General features: G+C 45.8%; 1 protein-coding gene across 2 annotated transcripts in view; it reads left to right on the forward strand.

Moving 5' to 3' along the window:
- Window positions 1-13,743, forward strand: part of CA5A (carbonic anhydrase 5A) — a 395,762-nt gene extending 382,019 nt beyond the window's left edge. For both annotated transcript variants that reach the window (XM_086945825.1, XM_086945824.1), the window contains exon 7: window positions 11,937-13,743. In XM_086945825.1, the coding sequence (XP_086801951.1) occupies window positions 11,937-12,125 (189 nt within the window). In that variant the 3' untranslated portion in view covers window positions 12,126-13,743. The remainder of the gene's footprint in view (window positions 1-11,936) is intronic.
- The last annotated feature ends 4,993 nt before the right edge of the window (window positions 13,744-18,736 follow it).

Consider the following 18,736-nt stretch of genomic DNA (forward strand, 5'->3'; position numbering starts at 1 on the left):
GGAGGATGGACGAGATGGGGGCACCCCGAGGCATGTCCTGGCTTATATTACCTTGCAGCAGAGGCTAACCGTGAGCGATCTAACACTTGAAGAACAGATATTTAGGCTCTGCTGGAACCGCTCCCAACGGCGGGCAGATGTACGGCATCCATACACACCTGAGATTCCTCTAGGAATGGTGACTGCGTTCCCTCATGGAGGGGACTGATCGCATTTGTAGCTCTGGGAAGACGCAGGGCTACAAGTACTTGGCGACTTATACGACAATGGTGTTTTAATACCGTATCAAACGCTGCAGGAGCGGTATGGCCTCCCGAGAGGAGGATTCCTGCTGCACGCTGCGGTGACCAGGGCTATAAAGGCGCACTGGAAAGGGGGGGCTCTTGGAACCCACGACAACCATGGCATATCAGTACACCATGATGGCGGCGGGAACCCATAAGGCTGTCACATGCCTGTATTCTAGGATGCTACGGGAGAACTTGCCGCCCTTGACAGTGCTAAAAGCTAAGTGGGAAGCTGATTTGAACAGGGAGATCCCTGAGACAGCTTGGGCGCAAATAGTGCGTTGAGCACGGGAGAGCACGAGGAACGCACGTTTCTCCAGTATTGGGGTGTCTTTCATAGATTCACATGCTTGAATATTCCCCGTCGTCGGAGTGGGAGTCCCACGGTAAATAAAATAGCAATAAATGCTAAATATATAATAATATACAATAAAAATATATATACATAATAAGGAAAAACCCAAAAAATGCATACAATAACCATCTGGTACCTAACCAAGAGTTTCCACATAGGAATGCATGGGGAAAAGAAGTTCCAATGCAGCCTATCCTTGTCATTATGTTAGTCCAAACTGTAGCCAATCAGGCGCCAGCAGCCCTCTAGAACCTTCTCCTCAGAGCTCAAGCCCTCAGATTTTCTACCGCACGTCGTGTGTAAGGGAGTCTCCCTGAGCTCTGCTCAGTTTTCTTCTTCAAGTGTTCCAGTTTTCTTCCAAAATGTCTTCAAGTAAGAAATCTCTCTTCAGAGCGTGTTCCTCTTGTGGAAAGCTGAGATTATATCATGATGACCCACACAGTAAGTGTATTTACTGCCTTTACCCGGACCATGAAGTGGGTACCTGTAAACTCTGTAGAAAATTCTCAGAGAAAACTCAAAAGGACAGAGAAGGCCGTTTACTTGTCTGGCTTCAGAGGCTTAAAGACAAAGATAATGTAATTTCTGACGCTGAAAGTCTGGGGTCAGGCCGTTCTCAAGCAGCTTCTAAACGTGGTAGTGTGCAGGAGGTGCCTTCACCATTTCTTAAAAAGAGGAAAGTTTCCCTCACAATGGCCCCTGCGGTGTCTTCACCTTTGCCTACCACGTCTGGGCCCACGAGACAAAGCTCTCAGGCTCCTTCTGCTTCAAGGTCCAGTATTTCTGTGAGAAAAACGGATTTGCCGTCGACGACGGGAGTTTCTACTCCGTCGACGAGAATGGCTGTCTCTGGTTCCAAATCGACGACGACAGTCACAACGACGATGGCCTCTGGATCGTCGTCGGCCTTAGTGTCGACGTCTTCATCGTCGATGAGAGTGGTTCTCAGCTCTAAGACTGTGCCTTCTGTGATTCCTATTTCATCGTCATCGACGAAAAGAGCTCACTCGTCGACGACCCGGTCGTCGTCGACTAGAAGTGTGAAGGCTTTGACTCCGTCTACGCTCTCGTCGACGAGCGCACCGTCGACAGCTATCCCGTCGACGAGGGGACCTATTCCATCTGCTCCGTCGACGACCGTTCCGTCGACGATGATTCCGTCGACGATGACTCCGTCGACGATGATGCCGTCGACGATGACTCCGTCGACGATGACTCCGTCGACGAAGATTCCGTCGACGATGACTCCGTCGACGAAGATTCCGTCGACGATGACTCAGTCGACGATGACTCCGTCGACGAAGACATTGAAAGTAAGGGTTCCGTCGACGATGACTCCATCTATACCATTGAAGACTGCTCCGTCGACGGTCTCCTCGTCGACGATGGCATCCAAATCGATCCCATCGCAGAAGTCAATTGATGTCATGCCGTCAACGCGTACGCAGGACACTATTTCGACGCCGGCCTCTTCTTTTGTTACTATGCCTCTTTTGCCCTTGCAGTCCAGCAAACCACAGTTCGAGACTCTTACAGAGCAAGAGATGATTAATCCTCCATCTCCGCTGTTTGCGACTGATTCTGATCAAGAGTCTGATGGCCAAGCTCACAGTCTTTCGGACCTAAATATTAAGTGCCAAGAATTCAGTAATGACGAGGAAGATGTTTATGACCAACATCAAACAACTCACACTCAGATTCCAACTGCGATGTTGCCTATCTCCATGATATCAAACCTCCAAAGTATGTTGGAAGACTACAATCGGCGTTTCCCACCAACGCCACAGCTTACAACGGTCCCATCAGTAGTGAATCCGGTTTCTAACCCGGTTCTGGCTCCTCCTCAACCAGCGTCTCCTGTAACTGTTCACCGTACTACATCGGTTCGTGTTCACACTACCATCTATCCAGAGGATGATGATGACGAGAATCCTCCAGAGCGTGAAGATGGTGAAGTTTCTGAAGTAGATGAGGATGGTGAGGAACATTTGGCGGAGTGGGATGACTATCGTGCTCAAACACCATCTCCTTCTCAGGTGCCTGCAGCGGATTCTCCTCCAGTGGACATCGCAGGCTTCCACCAGTTAATGGATAGGGCAGCACAGCGTTTCAAATTGCCACGAGCACACCGAGAGGAAGATTGCTTCCTATACGATTTCAAAAACCAGCCCTTGAAACAGATCCACACAGTCCCGATTATAGATTTCATCTGGTCTGAAGGGGAGAAGATAATGAAGACGCCAAACTCTCTACCAGCGCAGCTGCCAAGGTTAGAGAAGAAATACAAAGCTCCTATAGGATCTCCAGCATGCCTTACAGGCCAACCTAAGCCCGACTCTGTCGTCACGCAGGCAGCTCAACGGGGTTCAAAGAATCCGGCATCTACGATCACTGCTCCTCCGGACCGTGAGGGCCGTCGCCTGGATGCTATTGGACGAAAATTTTCCTCCATGTCCTCTACAACAGTTCGAGTGGCCAACGCCATGGCCATTTTAGGCCGTTATGATCGTCAGGCTTGGGCTGATCTAGCCGCCTACATAGCGTTACTTCCAGATGTTTCCAAGGCAGAAGCACAGAAAATTCTGCAAGAAGGAGAGAGGACGGCAGAAGAACTTATCGATTGTGCAGTGGATGTAGCCTGCACCGGTTTTCGCCAGCTCGCTGGAGCAGCTGTTCTGCGTCGCCAGGGTTGGTTACGCTCGACTTCGTTTCGGCAGGAAGTTCAGGCACGAATCCTAGATATGCCATATGACGGTGAGTCATTATTTGGAGCGCATATTGATGAGGCGCTACAATCCATTAAAAAGGACACGGACACTGCACGTGCTTTGGGTACCCTTCAGTTTAGGAAACAGCCCTTTCGGGGTGCTCGAGGACGTGGCACTACGTCCACTTTTCGTGGAGGAAGCAGTCAATACCGGTCCTTCAACCAAGGTAACCAGCGTTACACCGGTAACCGCCAGCAGTCTTCCCGTCAGCAGCCTGTCAGGACTTACAGAGGGAAGTCTAATTTCAGAGGTCAATCCAACAAACGCCAATGACTCCTCTGTCGAACGAAGGATTGGAGGTCAAATCTCTCTGTTTGGTTCTCAATGGTCCTCCATTACTACGGACCGTTGGGCACTCGACATTGTGAAGAGAGGCCATGCATTGGAATTTGTCGAGGTACCTCCTCCAACGCCACCTTCCGGACCACCACCTCCACACCTCAAAGAACTATTTCATCAGGTTCGCCTTCTCCTTCAAAAGGGTGCGGTGGAAATTGTGCCAAAGTCGCAGAGAGGGAAGGGGTTTTATTCCCGTTTTTTCCTCGTCATCAAAAAGAACGGAGAATGGAGACCAATACTGGACTTGAGAGCACTCAATCATTATCTCAAGGACCAGACCTTCCGTATGCTCACGCTTACAGAGATCTTGCGTTTGCTCTCAGTCGGAGATTTCATGACTACCATCGATCTCCGGGACGCCTACTTCCATGTCCCAATTCTAGCGGCGCATCGCAAGTTCCTGCGTTTCAAGGTGGGGCACCTTCATTTCCAATTCCGGGTCCTTCCATTTGGCCTCCGTTCAGCCCCCCGAGTCTTTACAAAAATGTTGGCTCCGGTCATGGCTTTTCTTCGTCTTCAAGGCATCCAGATATTCCCATATCTCGACGACTGCCTTCTGAAATCACAATCCCGTGCACAACTTCTACATCATACTGCTATCTGCCAGACAGTATTCCGTTCCTTGGGTCTGTCCATCAATCTGGAGAAATCTCAATTGCAGCCAACAACTTGCAAAGATTTTCTAGGGGCAACGTTGGACACCACCCTGGCCAAAGCATTTGTCTCCCGGGAACGTCAACAGAGGATCCTCCGGCTAGTATCGCTACTTCTCGCAAAGAAGTGCGTTTCAGTCCGCTTGTTGAAGTCTTTTTTGGGGATGGCTTCGTCATGCATCGCTCTTGTCCCTCATTGCCGACTACGAGCGCGACCTATCCAACAGGCTCTGGACAAGCAGTGGCGTCAGGTCACCGGTTCCTTCAACGATCAGGTCTCCATCACCATTCCCATGAAAAAGGCGCTCAAATGGTGGGCACAACCACACCAACTAGCAGCAGGCACGTCTTTTCTGTCCAACACCCCAGATCTAACACTGACGACGGATGCCTCCCTGGAGGGCTGGGGAGCTCACCTCCAAGACCTGTCCGTGAAAGGGAAATGGACCTTCCATCAAAAGACCTGGCACATCAACAAGTTGGAGCTGATGGCTATCTTTCTAGCCCTGAAATCATTTCAACCAGTGCTGCAGGGAGAGTCAGTTCTAATACAAACGGACAACACGACCTGCATGCATTATATAAACAAGCAGGGCGGAACAAAGTCTCCGGTGTTGTCCCGCCTGGCAGAAGCGATTTGGGACTGGTCCATCAATCATCAAATCCAAATCACGGCAGTACATCTTCCGGGTTTGTCCAACCTCCTGGCGGACTCCCTCAGCAGATCTCGATCATCCAACCACGAGTGGGAACTCCACCAGCCAACACTCGATATGGTCTTTCACCGTTGGGGAAACCCTGCAATCGACCTCTTTGCGACTCCAGAGAACCGCAAATGCCCCGCTTACGCAAGCTGGCATCCCCACAAAGGGTCCCAAGGCAATGCCCTTCTGATGGATTGGTCGAATCTCTTCGCCTACGCTTTTCCTCCGATCCCTCTAGTGCCTCGCGTACTTTGGAAGATGCGGAGAGAGCCTTGTCACATCCTTCTGATTGCCCCCAGGTGGCCACGACAGGCGTGGTTCTCAGAGCTGCTACTCCTGTCTCAATGCAAACCCATTCTTCTTCATCCTCGAATGGATCTTCTCTCCATGAACAGGGGTCAAATCTACCATCCGGACCCCTCTTCCCTGAGCTTGTCAGCCTGGAACCTGAGCACTGTGAATTTGCACATCCAAGCATCCCTCAAGAGTGTCGTAACATCCTCGCTCAGGCCAGGGCTCCATCAACTATAAAAACCTATAAGTTGAAGTGGAAACGCTTTTGCCACTGGTGTGCAGACGCCGGGGTACATCCTTTGCGTGCCACGCCCGCTGAGCTCCTCCCTTTCTTTCTCCATCTGGCTCAGTCGGGTTTGTCACATGCAACTTTAAGAGTTTTTCTGGCGGCAATCTCACGCTTCCGCCATGATGGCTCCGCCTCCTTATGCTCATCCAGATTGATACGTCAGTTCTTCAAAGGACTTCTTCGGACTTTTCCACCAGTTCGACGTCCTCCTCCAGAGTGGCGCCTCAACATTGTCCTCTCACAATTAATGACTGCTCCGTTTGAGCCAATTCATAGCGCAGATCTCAAGTATGTCACCTGGAAGGTTGCGCTTTTACTCGCACTGACGTCCTCACGTCGAGTGAGTGATATGCATGCTTTCACAATTAAACAGCCATTTCTACAGTTCAAACCGGATTCTGTGCTTTTACGCACTAATCCTACTTTTCTTCCAAAGGTGCCGTCAGACTTCCATATTAATGAGCCTGTTATACTGAAGTCTTTCTTTGCCAATCCGCAATCACCTGCGGAACAACGCCTGCACTCTTTGGACATTAAAAGATGTTTAAAGTTCTACATCAGCAGAACGGCCCAGTTCCGAAAATCAGATCAGCTCTTCGTGGCCTATGGCCGTTTTCAAAAAGGACGACCAGTCACCAAACCTACAGTAGCCCGCTGGGTGGCCTCGGCGATTGCTTTCTGCCATCAGAAAGCGGGAAAGCCTTTACAGTCTGCAGTGAGAGCCCACTCTACCAGGTCTGTGGCCTCTTCGACTGCACTCTTTGCCGGAGTTCCATTGCATCAGATTTGCAGAGCTGCCACGTGGTCCAGCAGGCACACGTTCACGAAGCACTACAATCTGGGTGCCATGGCCGAAGGGGATACCGCAGTGGGACAAGCTGTGCTCCGGAATCTTTTTCAATAAGGTGAGCCTCTGTTCTACCCTCCTCCTATGGTTTCCAGTCTTGTGCATGTCTTCTCTATGTATACATACAGTTTTATAACTTCCGTGACATGGATTTAATCCTGTTGATTTTAACCTTTTGTATATACATTGCATCCTGGAAACTTTGTGTACGGATACGGACTGCTTACTATTCTATATTCAAGCATGTGAATCTATGAAAGACACCCCAATACTGGAGAAGAACAATTGTTACTTACCTGTAAACAGGTGGTTCTCCAGTATTGGTGTCTTTCATAGATTCACATGCGACCCTCCCATCCTCCCCTCAGAGGCTCGCTTCTCCTCATAGACTCTGTGGTCACTCCTGTGCTACGAAAATCTGAGGGCTTGAGCTCTGAGGAGAAGGTTCTAGAGGGCTGCTGGCGCCTGATTGGCTACAGTTTGGACTAACATAATGACAAGGATAGGCTGCATTGGAACTTCTTTTCCCCATGCATTCCTATGTGGAAACTCTTGGTTAGGTACCAGATGGTTATTGTATGCATTTTTTGGGTTTTTCCTTATTATGTATATATATTTTTATTGTATATTATTATATATTTAGCATTTATTGCTATTTTATTTACCGTGGGACTCCCACTCCGACGACGGGGAATATTCAAGCATGTGAATCTATGAAAGACACCAATACTGGAGAACCACCTGTTTACAGGTAAGTAACAATTGTTCTTCCAACAGATACACCTCTTTGTCCTCCATAGGGCCTATTTGACACCCGGCAAAATTAGGCAGTATTTTGGAGTGGCCGAGGCAGGGTGCCCCAGATGAGCTACAGAGGGAGCGGAACTGGTCCATATGTTTTGGTCCTGTCCTGACTTGGGCGATTATTGGCAAGCGTTGGAGACACACTGAACAAGGTGACAGAGAGAAACCTACAATTTGATTTGGCTGCCAGTGTACTATTGGTTCCACATACTCCCAAAAATAAGATTACAAGTACATTTATTGATATGGGCCTTCTTTTAGCTAAAAGGGAAATTACGAGACTTTGGAAAGCGAAATCGAGCCCTACATACAGCAGATGGTTCAATGAGTTCTTGAAATGGGCGACTGCCGAAAGCACACTAAGATACCAAGTAGCACGTCGGAGATCGGACGACAGGGCGCTAGTCGCAGCGGCTGCTTGGGAAACTCTGGTGCAGGCCTTACGGGACAGATTGTTGCAAGGCGATGGGAGACTTCAGACATTGGATGAGGACACTTCCCAAGTCACACCAGGCACATCACAAACCTAGACAAACATTAGCTCCTGGTGACACTAATAGATGTAGACTGTACGGACTCCGAGCATGGGTGGTGGGATCCAGGGAGGGTGGGGGGAAGTTGGGGTCAGTTTATCGGGTCTGGGGGGGGTTAGGGAAGAAAATCAAAAGCAGACATGGGAACTATCTTGGAAAGAGATACAACTACACTTGTGCTATCGCTATTGACACTTTCCTGAGCAACGCCGCCCGACCTGCGGGTTGTGGGCTCCAAGGCTGTGTAAGTTGTTGGTTAATGTTAAATGGAAGTAGATGTCAAAGATGCCATGATTATGTAGAAGTATTATATATATCATTAGTCTGCATTAAAAACTACTTTTCAAAAAATAAAAAAAACGGAGTGCTCACACCTGATACTACCTGACTGAGGATCTCCTCTCAATGAACCAGGGTCCAGTGGTTCACCTCCAAATTCACGCTCAGTTTTTTCAGCCTGACTCGTCACCACGCTAAATTCGGAGCTTTAACGATTTCTGAAGAATGCAATTCAATCCTTCATAAAGCTTGTGCTGCTCCTACAATCAAATATTACTCTGCAAAATTGAAAATTCTTTGATCAAGGTGTGCTTCTCAGTTTTACCATCCTTTCTCGTCTTCACCTGAACAGATTCTGCCTAATTTACTACAGCTCGCCAAATCAGGCCTTACACATGCATCCATTAAGGTGCACTCAGTTTCTAGATACAGAGGATGACTGGGCAATTGTCTTTATGGTCCTGCAGGCTTATGAAGGAGTTTATGAAGCATATATTCAGAGCCTGCTGTCCTATCAAGCCTCCTCTGGTACTTTTGGCAGCTGAACACAGTCTCCCAACTCATGAGATCTCAGTTCAAGTCTATTCACAAGTGCAAATTGAAATGGAAGGTGGCATTTTTGTTAGCTATTACATCTGCCAGGCGTATTAGTGAGATTCAGGCATTCACAATCAAAGAAGAATCCTAGACGAAAGTAGTTCTGTGCACTAATCCTTCATTCATCCTGAAGGTACCATCAATATTTCACCTCAATGAGCCGTCATTCGGCCTTCTGTTTTTCTCCACTCCATCCTCGCCTGACAACAGAGCTCGGCGTTCTCTGAACATCAAGCCTTGTTTGAAGTTCTACTTGCAAAGGACAAAAACTTTCTGAAAATCAAGTGCATTACCAATTTCTTACTGTTCTCCAAGAAAGGGCCAAGCCTTGTCATGGGCTAATATTGCCCGCTGGGTCTCCTCGACTATAGTCTGCTGTCATGAAAAGGCCGGACATCTGCTGGCTGCAAAGGTGAAGGCTCACTGTACTAGGAAGGTCACAACATTCTCAGGCCGGTTCATAGGAGTGTCTCTACCAGACGTCTGCAGGGCGGCGACATGGGCGAATGCCCATAGCTTCACAAAGCATTAGTGCCTGGATTCCTGGAGTAAGGCAGATGTAGCAGTTGGTCAGGCTACCTTGCAAAGACTGTTTTCATATGGTATGCAGTTTATAAGCTCACATCTTCTTTGTTATTCTGTTTCAATAGTTGTTTAGCAGTTTAAATATTTTTCTTACAGTTGCTTAATGCTATGCTGCATCCGTTGTGACTTTCTACAATATCAGTGTCTTTGGTTTGAATAGTCGTATTTAAGTTTGTTTCTCATGGTGGGATGGTTCACCTTACCTACCATCATTGGTCATTGGATACTGCTAACTAGTCTGATTCAAGCATGTGAATCTTTAAAAGATAAAATACTTGAGTAAAAAACAAGTTACTTACTTGTACTCTGTGGTTCTCCAGTATTGATATCTTATAAAGATTAACATGCGACCTTCCCTCCTCCCGGTTAAGGCTCACCAATTGTATACCTCTGTTACTTTATTTGCACTTGTTCTTGAAATCCGAGATATGGTGGCAGTGCAAGGGATTAATGCTTCAGGGTCAGTGCTCCTATTGACTGAAGTTTGGATGTATTAAATCAATGTGAATCGGGTCCTAACTTCTATAGTTTTTTCCAGTGGAATTTAATGCTACTGGTTTCTGTTATCGTGGGACTCCCACCATGACGACAGGGAACATTTAGGCATGTGAATGTCTAAAATACATCCATACTGGAGAACCACAGTGTACAGGTAAGTAACTTTTTTCTTTTCTTTTTTTTAACTTCTCCTTTTATCGTTCCGCAGTGGAAAACAAATTTAGTTTTTAATATTTTCGTAAGTGTTCTCCATTTGAATCTATGCACAGCTACCCTCTGTGATTACTTGTACTCAAAACAGCCTTCCTTGTTGTCGTAACATCAGCAGAGAGGGCGAGTGAGCTTCTGGCTTTCTCAGGTAAAGCTCCTTACACTAACTTTTACTCAGTCAAGCTGGTTCTTTGGACTCGTTCCTCCTTTTTACCAAAGATGGTGCCTCCTTTTCACATCGGACAAACTATCTGTATTCTTACGCTCTTTCCTCTACCTCACCCCTCGAAGGAGGAGGAGAGACTACATCGACTGGATCAAAAAAGGGCTCCTGGCTTATACATCAATTATGCCAAAGACCCCAGAGTGGGCCATCGGCTCTACATTAGATTTAGTTATTGTTATTGTTAGGTAAACTTGTATAGCGCACAACTGCCCCAACGAAGGGGTGTCCTGGCGCTGGTAGCAGTGTCAGAGAAAGCAGGGCTAGCATGTCGGAAACAAGTGAGTTTTGATGGCCTTGCGGAAGGGAAGCAGGTAATCTAAACAACGAGTCTAAACAGGAAGAGAATTCCACAATTTAGCAGCTAGACCGCAAAAGGACCGGCCTAGTGGAGCTAAGAAAGGCAAGGCAAGGCAGTGCAGGAATTGGCTAATTTTGCGCTGAATCCTGCTCTGCAATACGATCCGCTATGCTGTGGCTATAAAACAGCCTCCAGAAGGCTTGTGGACACATCCCACTAAACCAGGACTACTACCACTGCGTTATCTGTCCTGGATATTTGACAGGCTGCCACATGGGCATCCATCTATACATTCACATAACACTATTGTCTGGACAGTTAGGTGCGTCAAGATGGGCATTTTGCCTTTTAGGTTATGTAAGACCTTTTGGTTTAATCCAGTTACAGACCCACAACATAAGAGGTGTTCATTAGGGCTCTATTCTAAAGTGAGGAATCTGTGGTTAGAAGTTTCTATCAGAAATAAAAGTTAGTTACCTGCGGTAACACTCTTTTCCTGTAGATACTCTAGCTGCAGATTCCTCTCTGACCCTCACATGCGCTCCATATTGTGATCTGGATTATTTTGCCTTAAAAGATCTTAGTCTAGGAATCTGCACAATGGGCACAACAAATTTGATTTTTGGCTCTGCGGGAGTGGAAGAATCTAGAAAGCAACTGAGGTCTTTGTGCATGGGTGATTCATATGTAGACCTGCGCATGTCACATCCGGCGTGGACGGTGTCGCCGTGGAGTTGCAGGCGCCACCCCCCAGCGCTCAGAGTTGCTGCTTCAAAGTTTTCCGGATCCAGTCCGAGGCCTTGGAAGTGCTCGAAGGTGAGGGATCTGCAGTTAGTCTATATAAGAAAGAGCATCACCGACGATAACATGTTCATCAAGTCACTTTATCTCTCACAATATTCATCTAATTTTCATTAGAATGATCTGCTCAGTTGAATGAGACTACATTCTTTAAATATTTTGACTGCAGTGTTGAGAATATTTTAATAGATGCACAGACTAGAAATGCTATTTCATGGCCATTGTTTCAAATAAAATGCAGTTTTAGTGTAGTCGTGGAATACAGCTAATTTTTTGGTGAATCAAAAGGACATTCAAAAAGTGTTTCATGTACTTGTTCCCATTTTGGTATTAAACACGACCAGTAAACCTGTTAACTCTCTGTACCGTTTATGTTCATTCAATAATGCTCCATCTTCTGTATTCCCCATTCTGACCTTAAACCACATCTAAAGCACGCGGCCGATTTTAAAAATAGTAACCTTGATCTTGCAATTCGTAATTTATCTTTTATAGAGTTTTCTTATTACAGCATGTTCAATGTACTTCTTGCTAATGCGTTACTAAGAATGGTTTATTTTCCTTTCCAGCTTGCAGGTTTCCGAAACTTGCTCTTTACTTCAGTTGGTGAGGAAGAAAAGAACATGGTGGATAACTTTCGCCCTCTACAACCTTTGATGAATCGTACTGTTCACTCAAACTTTGAGCCAATGTTGGAAATCGCAAGGTTCAAAGAAAAGTCTAAAGAGCATGTCCACAGACCTCATGCTGGCTTTTAAAAAACAAAATGACCATGGATTCAGTGTCCTGTTGAAATGCCTTATGTTAATAGACCCCGTTCTGGTTTCAGATAGTAATTAACCATAGCAGAAGCAATTGTTCGTGTTACTGGCTGGTTCTTTGCTTGCTCCCAGAATTAAGTTGTCGTGGATGGTGGTATGCCTGATTACCTATGCTATAGGGGCTCATTATTCTCAACTAGATTTATGCTGAATGAGTGTTTTATTTTTCATACTGTTTTGTAAAGTCTTAGCGATATGCGTCATATAAAGGATTAACTAATGTATATTATGAACTCTGTTCAGTATCATACAGCTATACTGCCAATACCCAGTTCAGTCGTTCTATTCATTTAGTAACTATATTAGTTACTTCCTATTTTTTCAATTATTAACTTCCCCTTGTAGGCACTAAACAGCATTTTAAGTAGAGGACAATAGACGAGAGATGCTGATTGTTCCCTATTTTTGATGTAAAGGTTTGATGGTTGTTTTGTTGTGGTGGTGGCCTTTTTCTTTTTCCTTGCTGTGATTAGGGGGCGTTTTTCCTTTTGAGGCCTTATTTTTTCCCCTCAAAAAAGGTCAATGGGGTGGATGCCAATGAATACCTGAGGGAGGTGGTAGGTTTGTGGTGTCAGTTATAGGCTGAAGTCAACAATGACCCCAATGATTCAGGAGCATATGACGCACTAGCAGGTGAATTAGGCCCCAAGTAAGTCGCAGATATTCTTTGTAGAGTCAAATGCTACTAGAGTGCATGAGAAATGTTCATATAGGAGCACAAACTGATCCTAATAAACACAATCTGAATCTTGAGGCATTTAGGCACACACATGGGAGTTAATACTATATCAAATCTGATAGAAAAGTTGATTTGTAACCTGGGTGCTTCTGGGAGACTGGTTGAGGATTGCCTTTAAGAACGTAGTGAACACCAACCGAGCTGTAACGTGTTTTGTTAACATACCTTCCTGAATATTTTACACCCTCATACACACCCTATGTCTAAAAACATTGGTATAAGTGTCCACCTGGTGAAATCGTCCCTAAAGCAGTTGTATTATTCCACAGGGATGTAGGGGATGGAATTTCTCCACCAGGAAAATGTTTTCTGGTGGTAAAATGTTTGCTATGCTAATGCACCTTTCTGCCACACTTTCTCCTGCAGCTTTTCCACTCACCAGACATTCCGCAGGCTTAAGAGTAGGTCAACATGAATATACATGAAAATCTAAGTTTCATTGATTTCCATGCTTACATTTTGGGGGTGTTGTATCGTAGTTTAAAATATATTGTGGGTCTGCACATTGTCTACAATAATGAGCTCTTAATAGTTTTTTTTTTAAACTGCCAACTTTGATTGTTTACATGGATTTTGTATATGGTCTGTACTAAAATTCCTGCAGTGGCTGTGTGGCAGGAGGATTTTATAACTAATAAAATAATGAAAAATAGTAAATAGCTTTTAATTTCAGCAGAAACTTTACTGCAGAGCTCTTTTACCGATAATTTCAGTATTTTATAGGATAATTATTATTCAGTCCTGGAAAAAATAATTGCATATGTGCTATGTGAAACTTGATTTCAATAAAATTGGTGCCTTTCTATTTAATCGAAATTTAATGTGAGTAAAAGTGAGTTTGTCTTTAAATAGTCTTAAATCACTGTAAACCCAGTGGATCTCTGCAGCAGTATATGTTGGGAATGTTTGCTAAATTCTCCTTTGAATATATGACGTTTTAGCAGACTTGAGAAGCTGAACTGATTTCCGAATGCAAATGGATTGTATGTTACTTTTGCAACATTTATATATTTTTTTATGCATCTTATATTTGTTCTAAGGAGTGAAAATGAGACGCACTGAATAATTTGTCTTATTTATTAAATCTTAACAGTAGAAGGATGGCTTGTGAAATAATGTAGTGATGATGCGGACCTTCAATCGGAATCTATCAGATACACATTTTCTGAGGAAATCTACTACGTCAAGGAGGATTGGAATCTCCTGGTTCCTTTAGAAATAGAATGCAGCAGTCTTTTGTGAGCACAATAGCATCCCTCGATTTAAAAATATACGTTTACGTCCTCTTTCTGTTCTTTTAGCTTCGTAAACCTTTTTTTTTTGGTCTCGCCTGAGACCGCGCATGTGATGTGATAGATGATTCTCTAAAAGGGGGATTTTAGCCCCCCATTGCTTAACTTTGGTTGGCTTTATTGCCAGGCTTATTGTCTTCCTTATCATTGGTGATTGCGTGTCAGCAGCACCTGATGGCTTCACAATGTCTCTGTGTATTTTCTTCCCAGGACCATGGACCGAGTATGGGTTAATTCTATGATTAATGTTCTTCGCTGCTTGTGCTGGGATTTTGATACTTGTATTGGGATGGCTTTTTTTTTTTTGGGTTGCAAGACCACTTGAAACCATCGGAGTTGAAGTGTGCCATTTTGAGGTCTCGCCTAGCGTTAGGAGCACGCATGCTCTGTCTCGCCATGCGAGGGCCTTTTGGAATCGATAGTGATTCCGCAGCTAGATGTGCACACTGACGGACAGAAGATGTGCACGCGCTCGTCAGCGTTACCCTACTGCTGGCATGACAGTGCCCCCTCCTGGCTGGCACCATCGTCTCGTCCCATCTCTGCGCTTCAGATGTCACATTTCCTCACATTTCACAAGTCCGTTTTATAGCAGCAAGTCCTTGCAGCTCCTGTTCCTGTGAGTGTCCCTCATCACCCACCTATGTCTTCATCAGCAATTATGCAGAAGTGGGGGGCCAAATAATTCAATACTATTGAATAAAGTATGCGACAAGGAAAGTATTTAGCAATATGTTATTCCATTTAAATCTGCCGAGCTCAACAAACATTACAGTACGTTTCTTATTTAGCATGTGTCTCGCTAGGAGACACTTTAGGATTTCAGACATGGGACCTTAAAAAGAGAAACCTTGTATTTGTTAGCCTTCTGAAACTCTCAGAAAGGTGTCTTTGATTTGAACATAAATTTGTGTTAATGCTGACATCAAAAAAACATCAATTTCCCGCTCTGGTCCATCAAATGGGATGTTTACATTGCCTGTGCAACTTGTCACCTTTCTTACATTTTTAAACCTTATTAAATCTGTTGCCGAACAAGACCGGTTAGTTTCCCTGAAGTGCTCAGCTCGCGGCCTTTACACTTGAAACATTTTTTTTAATTAAAATGTGCACCTTATTCGGTATATGATGAATTGTGTGGCAAGGGCAGCAGATTCATATTCGTGTGGAAAATTCTGCAGCCGCACAATTGTATTTCTCCTGTGGGCCTAATCAGGTTGCTCACCTTTCCTACGGTTTTCATAGTCTCTTGTGTAAAATGAGCGTGAGTAACACTTCCGGTCTCTGTTGCCTCTTTGAATTCTGGTACTTGTGGTCCAGCAATAAAATATCTGGGAAGAATAAAACATACGGTCCTGAATGCAGTGATAAACTTGCATGCGATCAGGGACAATGTGTCAACTATATGCTAAACTTCTGTCTTACTGTTCCAAACAAACTTGTATGCAGACTTTTTTGTTAAAAGGTGTTCTTCTTTTAATCCTAGTTGTGTTTTAGAACTGACCTTTAGTTTTGAGGTTACTTTGTGCCTACACTACGGGCTTTTGAAAACACCTTGTTCCATAAAAAAGCAAGCTGCAGGACCGCATTGTACATTACTAATGTAAAATATAAGGGTCTCTCAAGGTGAACTATTAGATCCAATAAGACAGGAGAAATACCAGGGAGTAAAATGTTTGAGATTTGTATACCCTATAAGTGCCCTCTTCCAATAACTGCAGCTTTGTGAACAGTGTATGCAATATAAAATTAATTTGTACAGATTATGAAACAATAATGTTTATGAAAAAGAGGAAATCGTTATACACACTAACTTTGATGGGAGGTATGCTTGTAAAAAGCATAAACACTGGAAATCACTCGGTGTAACATCCCAACCCATCGTTTTTTACCCACTGTGTCACTCTAGACAGAGGCCTACCGTATGCAAATTAGTGCTGACCTGCTTGTCATGGAAGTCCATCCCAAACTGCCAGGCATTGCTCCATCCAGCGGAACAAGCGATTCTGCTCAGTGCACACCCACCCCCACTAAAGCAGCTAGTCAGTTCTGCCCTTACTCCAGTACAGGGCCCTTACTCCAGTATGGGGCACGTCCACTTTCACTAAAGTTCAGCAATACTGCTCCTTATTAGTGTACCTGGCAAGCAAACCTACCCCAAGTTCGTCGCTTCTGCCCATGGCATATCGCACTAGCTCGTCAATCGTGCCCTTATTCAACTCCACTCCCACCTCCCTCCTCCCTATACCTTCACCTCCACTCTCCCACCTTTACTCCCCCCTCACTCCCTCCACCTCATTCACTCGCCCCCTCCCTTCACCTCCACTACCCCCTCCCTCCCTGAATCTCGACTCCACTGCTCCCTCCCTACACCTACACTCCCCGTCCCCCCACTTCCCCCATCCTTGCATAAACAACAAAACTAGAACACATTTTTGGTGTGAATTCTGGTTTTTATTAGGATACTTTAGTTGTGTATTATGTTTTCTAAGTTATATATATATATATATCTGCACTTTGCGCTGTATCCTCTTAAAGATGCTGAATGAGCATGCCTCCCCTGTGATTGTCAGGGAGCCCCATGGCCTCCCAAAGTGCAGCATGTATGGTGTGACAATAATCCTGAAGGGCCGGGCACGACCACAGCATATGCGTAAGCGTGGCGTCCACGGAGTGGCAGAGGGGCACTCAAAATATGTGTTTGGGAAATATCAGTGCAGCTGCTCGTGTGTGAGGTAGGCCATGTGGAGTCTGACAAACTGTATGTTCTTAAATCGCGTATTGCGGGACACATTCTTTGAAAATTTGGTGGCTCGTTCCCTCTCCTTTTCATGCAGTGCCCGTCCAAACTCCTCCTCCCATTTATGACAGAGAGGGATGAGCGCAGTTGCCGTTAACCCTCAGATGGCTTTGTACAGCCAGGAAATGTGATGGAGACCTGGTCCCCATGGTCTGTAGGGCTGGGTGTGCCTCAGGTTCCCCTCCGGGGAGGTCTCAAAGAGTGCCACTCGTGGGAAGAAGCTGCCGATGTAGAAGATACTGTCCCAGCAGAAGTCCTCTCTCAGCTCGGGCAAAAGGTAGAAGGTTGCCCTCCATAAAACGGTTCTCCCACCTCAAGAGTGAAAGCTCAGTCTAGGCCCAACGGAGTTGGGGGGGGGGGGGGGGGGGCAAATCACTGCGAGGTTTACGAAGTGTAAGAGGAGACGTGGTAATGCCACCATTTTCGCCAGGGCTATCCTACCACTGGGGGCCAGAGGTAAGGTGTCCCAAAAATGTATCTGGGACTGGATGACCTGGCACAGAGATTCCCCATGTAGAGATCGCTAGTAGAATGATAAAGACGGATCCCTAAGAACTCCTATTGTGGTATTTGCTTGGGATCGAGTGGGTAGATGACCGATTTCTCCCAGTTGACTCTGAGCACTCCTCAGAGACCAATTCTGCCTGCGTGTCCAGAATTGGCGGTAGGTCAGTCACTATTTCGCGAACATAAAGGAATAAATCACCTGCATATAGGGATACTGTCTTCCAGGGAATTACCCAAACCCGGCCCTTCCTGCACAGGCGAGCGGCTGCATAGCAAGCGCAAAGAATAAAGGGGATAGTGGGTAACCCTGCGGTGTCCCTCTGGGCTCAGCGAAAGGGGCGCAAATAATGTGACCCAGGTGGACACGAGACACTGGACCGATGTACTATAATTTGGTGTAGGCCAAGAACTTGGGTCCTAGCCTCAAGCAAGCCAGTGCAGCAAATAAGAAACACCAGTCTAGGATCAGGCATGCTGCATGTGGGAACTTTCCTCATGCGTGATCTTGTATAGTGAAGAGGTAGCAGAGATTCAGTGAGGTCGTTGACCTGGGACAAACCTGTTCTGGTCCGAGTGCACCAAGCCTGGGAGGATGTGGGCGTATCTGGCCACAAGCGTCTTGCCTAGTTTTTTGTTGTCCACTCCAAGTATAGCAATGGGCCTATAAAAGGCTAGTTGTATGGGCTCTTTATCTGGCTTTGGGGTGGTAACCAGAGGGGACTCGCGCAGGAAATGAGGGAGCTCACCATCCCTCAGCGCGGCCCCGTACATGGCATCCAACCTGAGCAACAAGAGAGGTGAGAATGTATGATAATACTCTAGTCTAGAGGCAGATCGTCCAGTCCAGAGGTTTTGTTGCGGGCAATGTCACAATCGCCTGCTTTACTTTTGCAGCGGTGACGTCTGTGTCCAAAGCAGCCCTCCTAGTGACAGGAATGAGGGAGATCCCAATTCCTGACAGAAAGCCGTCTGGGATGACTGTTTGTGTATCCTGCTGCATGCTATATACAGCAGAGTAGTATTCATGGAAGGCTTGCAGGATGTCGGACTGTGACTCCGCTAGTCATCACAATTTCGGTAGGAGGGCGGGTGTTTGTGTCAAGTGAGCCACACCAAGAGTCTGCCAGGCCGATTCCCCTTCTGATGTATCCTTGTAGCGTAGGCTGTAAAACTATAACGACACAGGTCTCCAGAACGACCGGCCAGGTAA

Source organism: Lissotriton vulgaris, chromosome 12 (assembly GCF_964263255.1).
Source record: "Lissotriton vulgaris chromosome 12, aLisVul1.2, whole genome shotgun sequence".
Taxonomy (NCBI): domain Eukaryota; kingdom Metazoa; phylum Chordata; class Amphibia; order Caudata; family Salamandridae; genus Lissotriton; species Lissotriton vulgaris.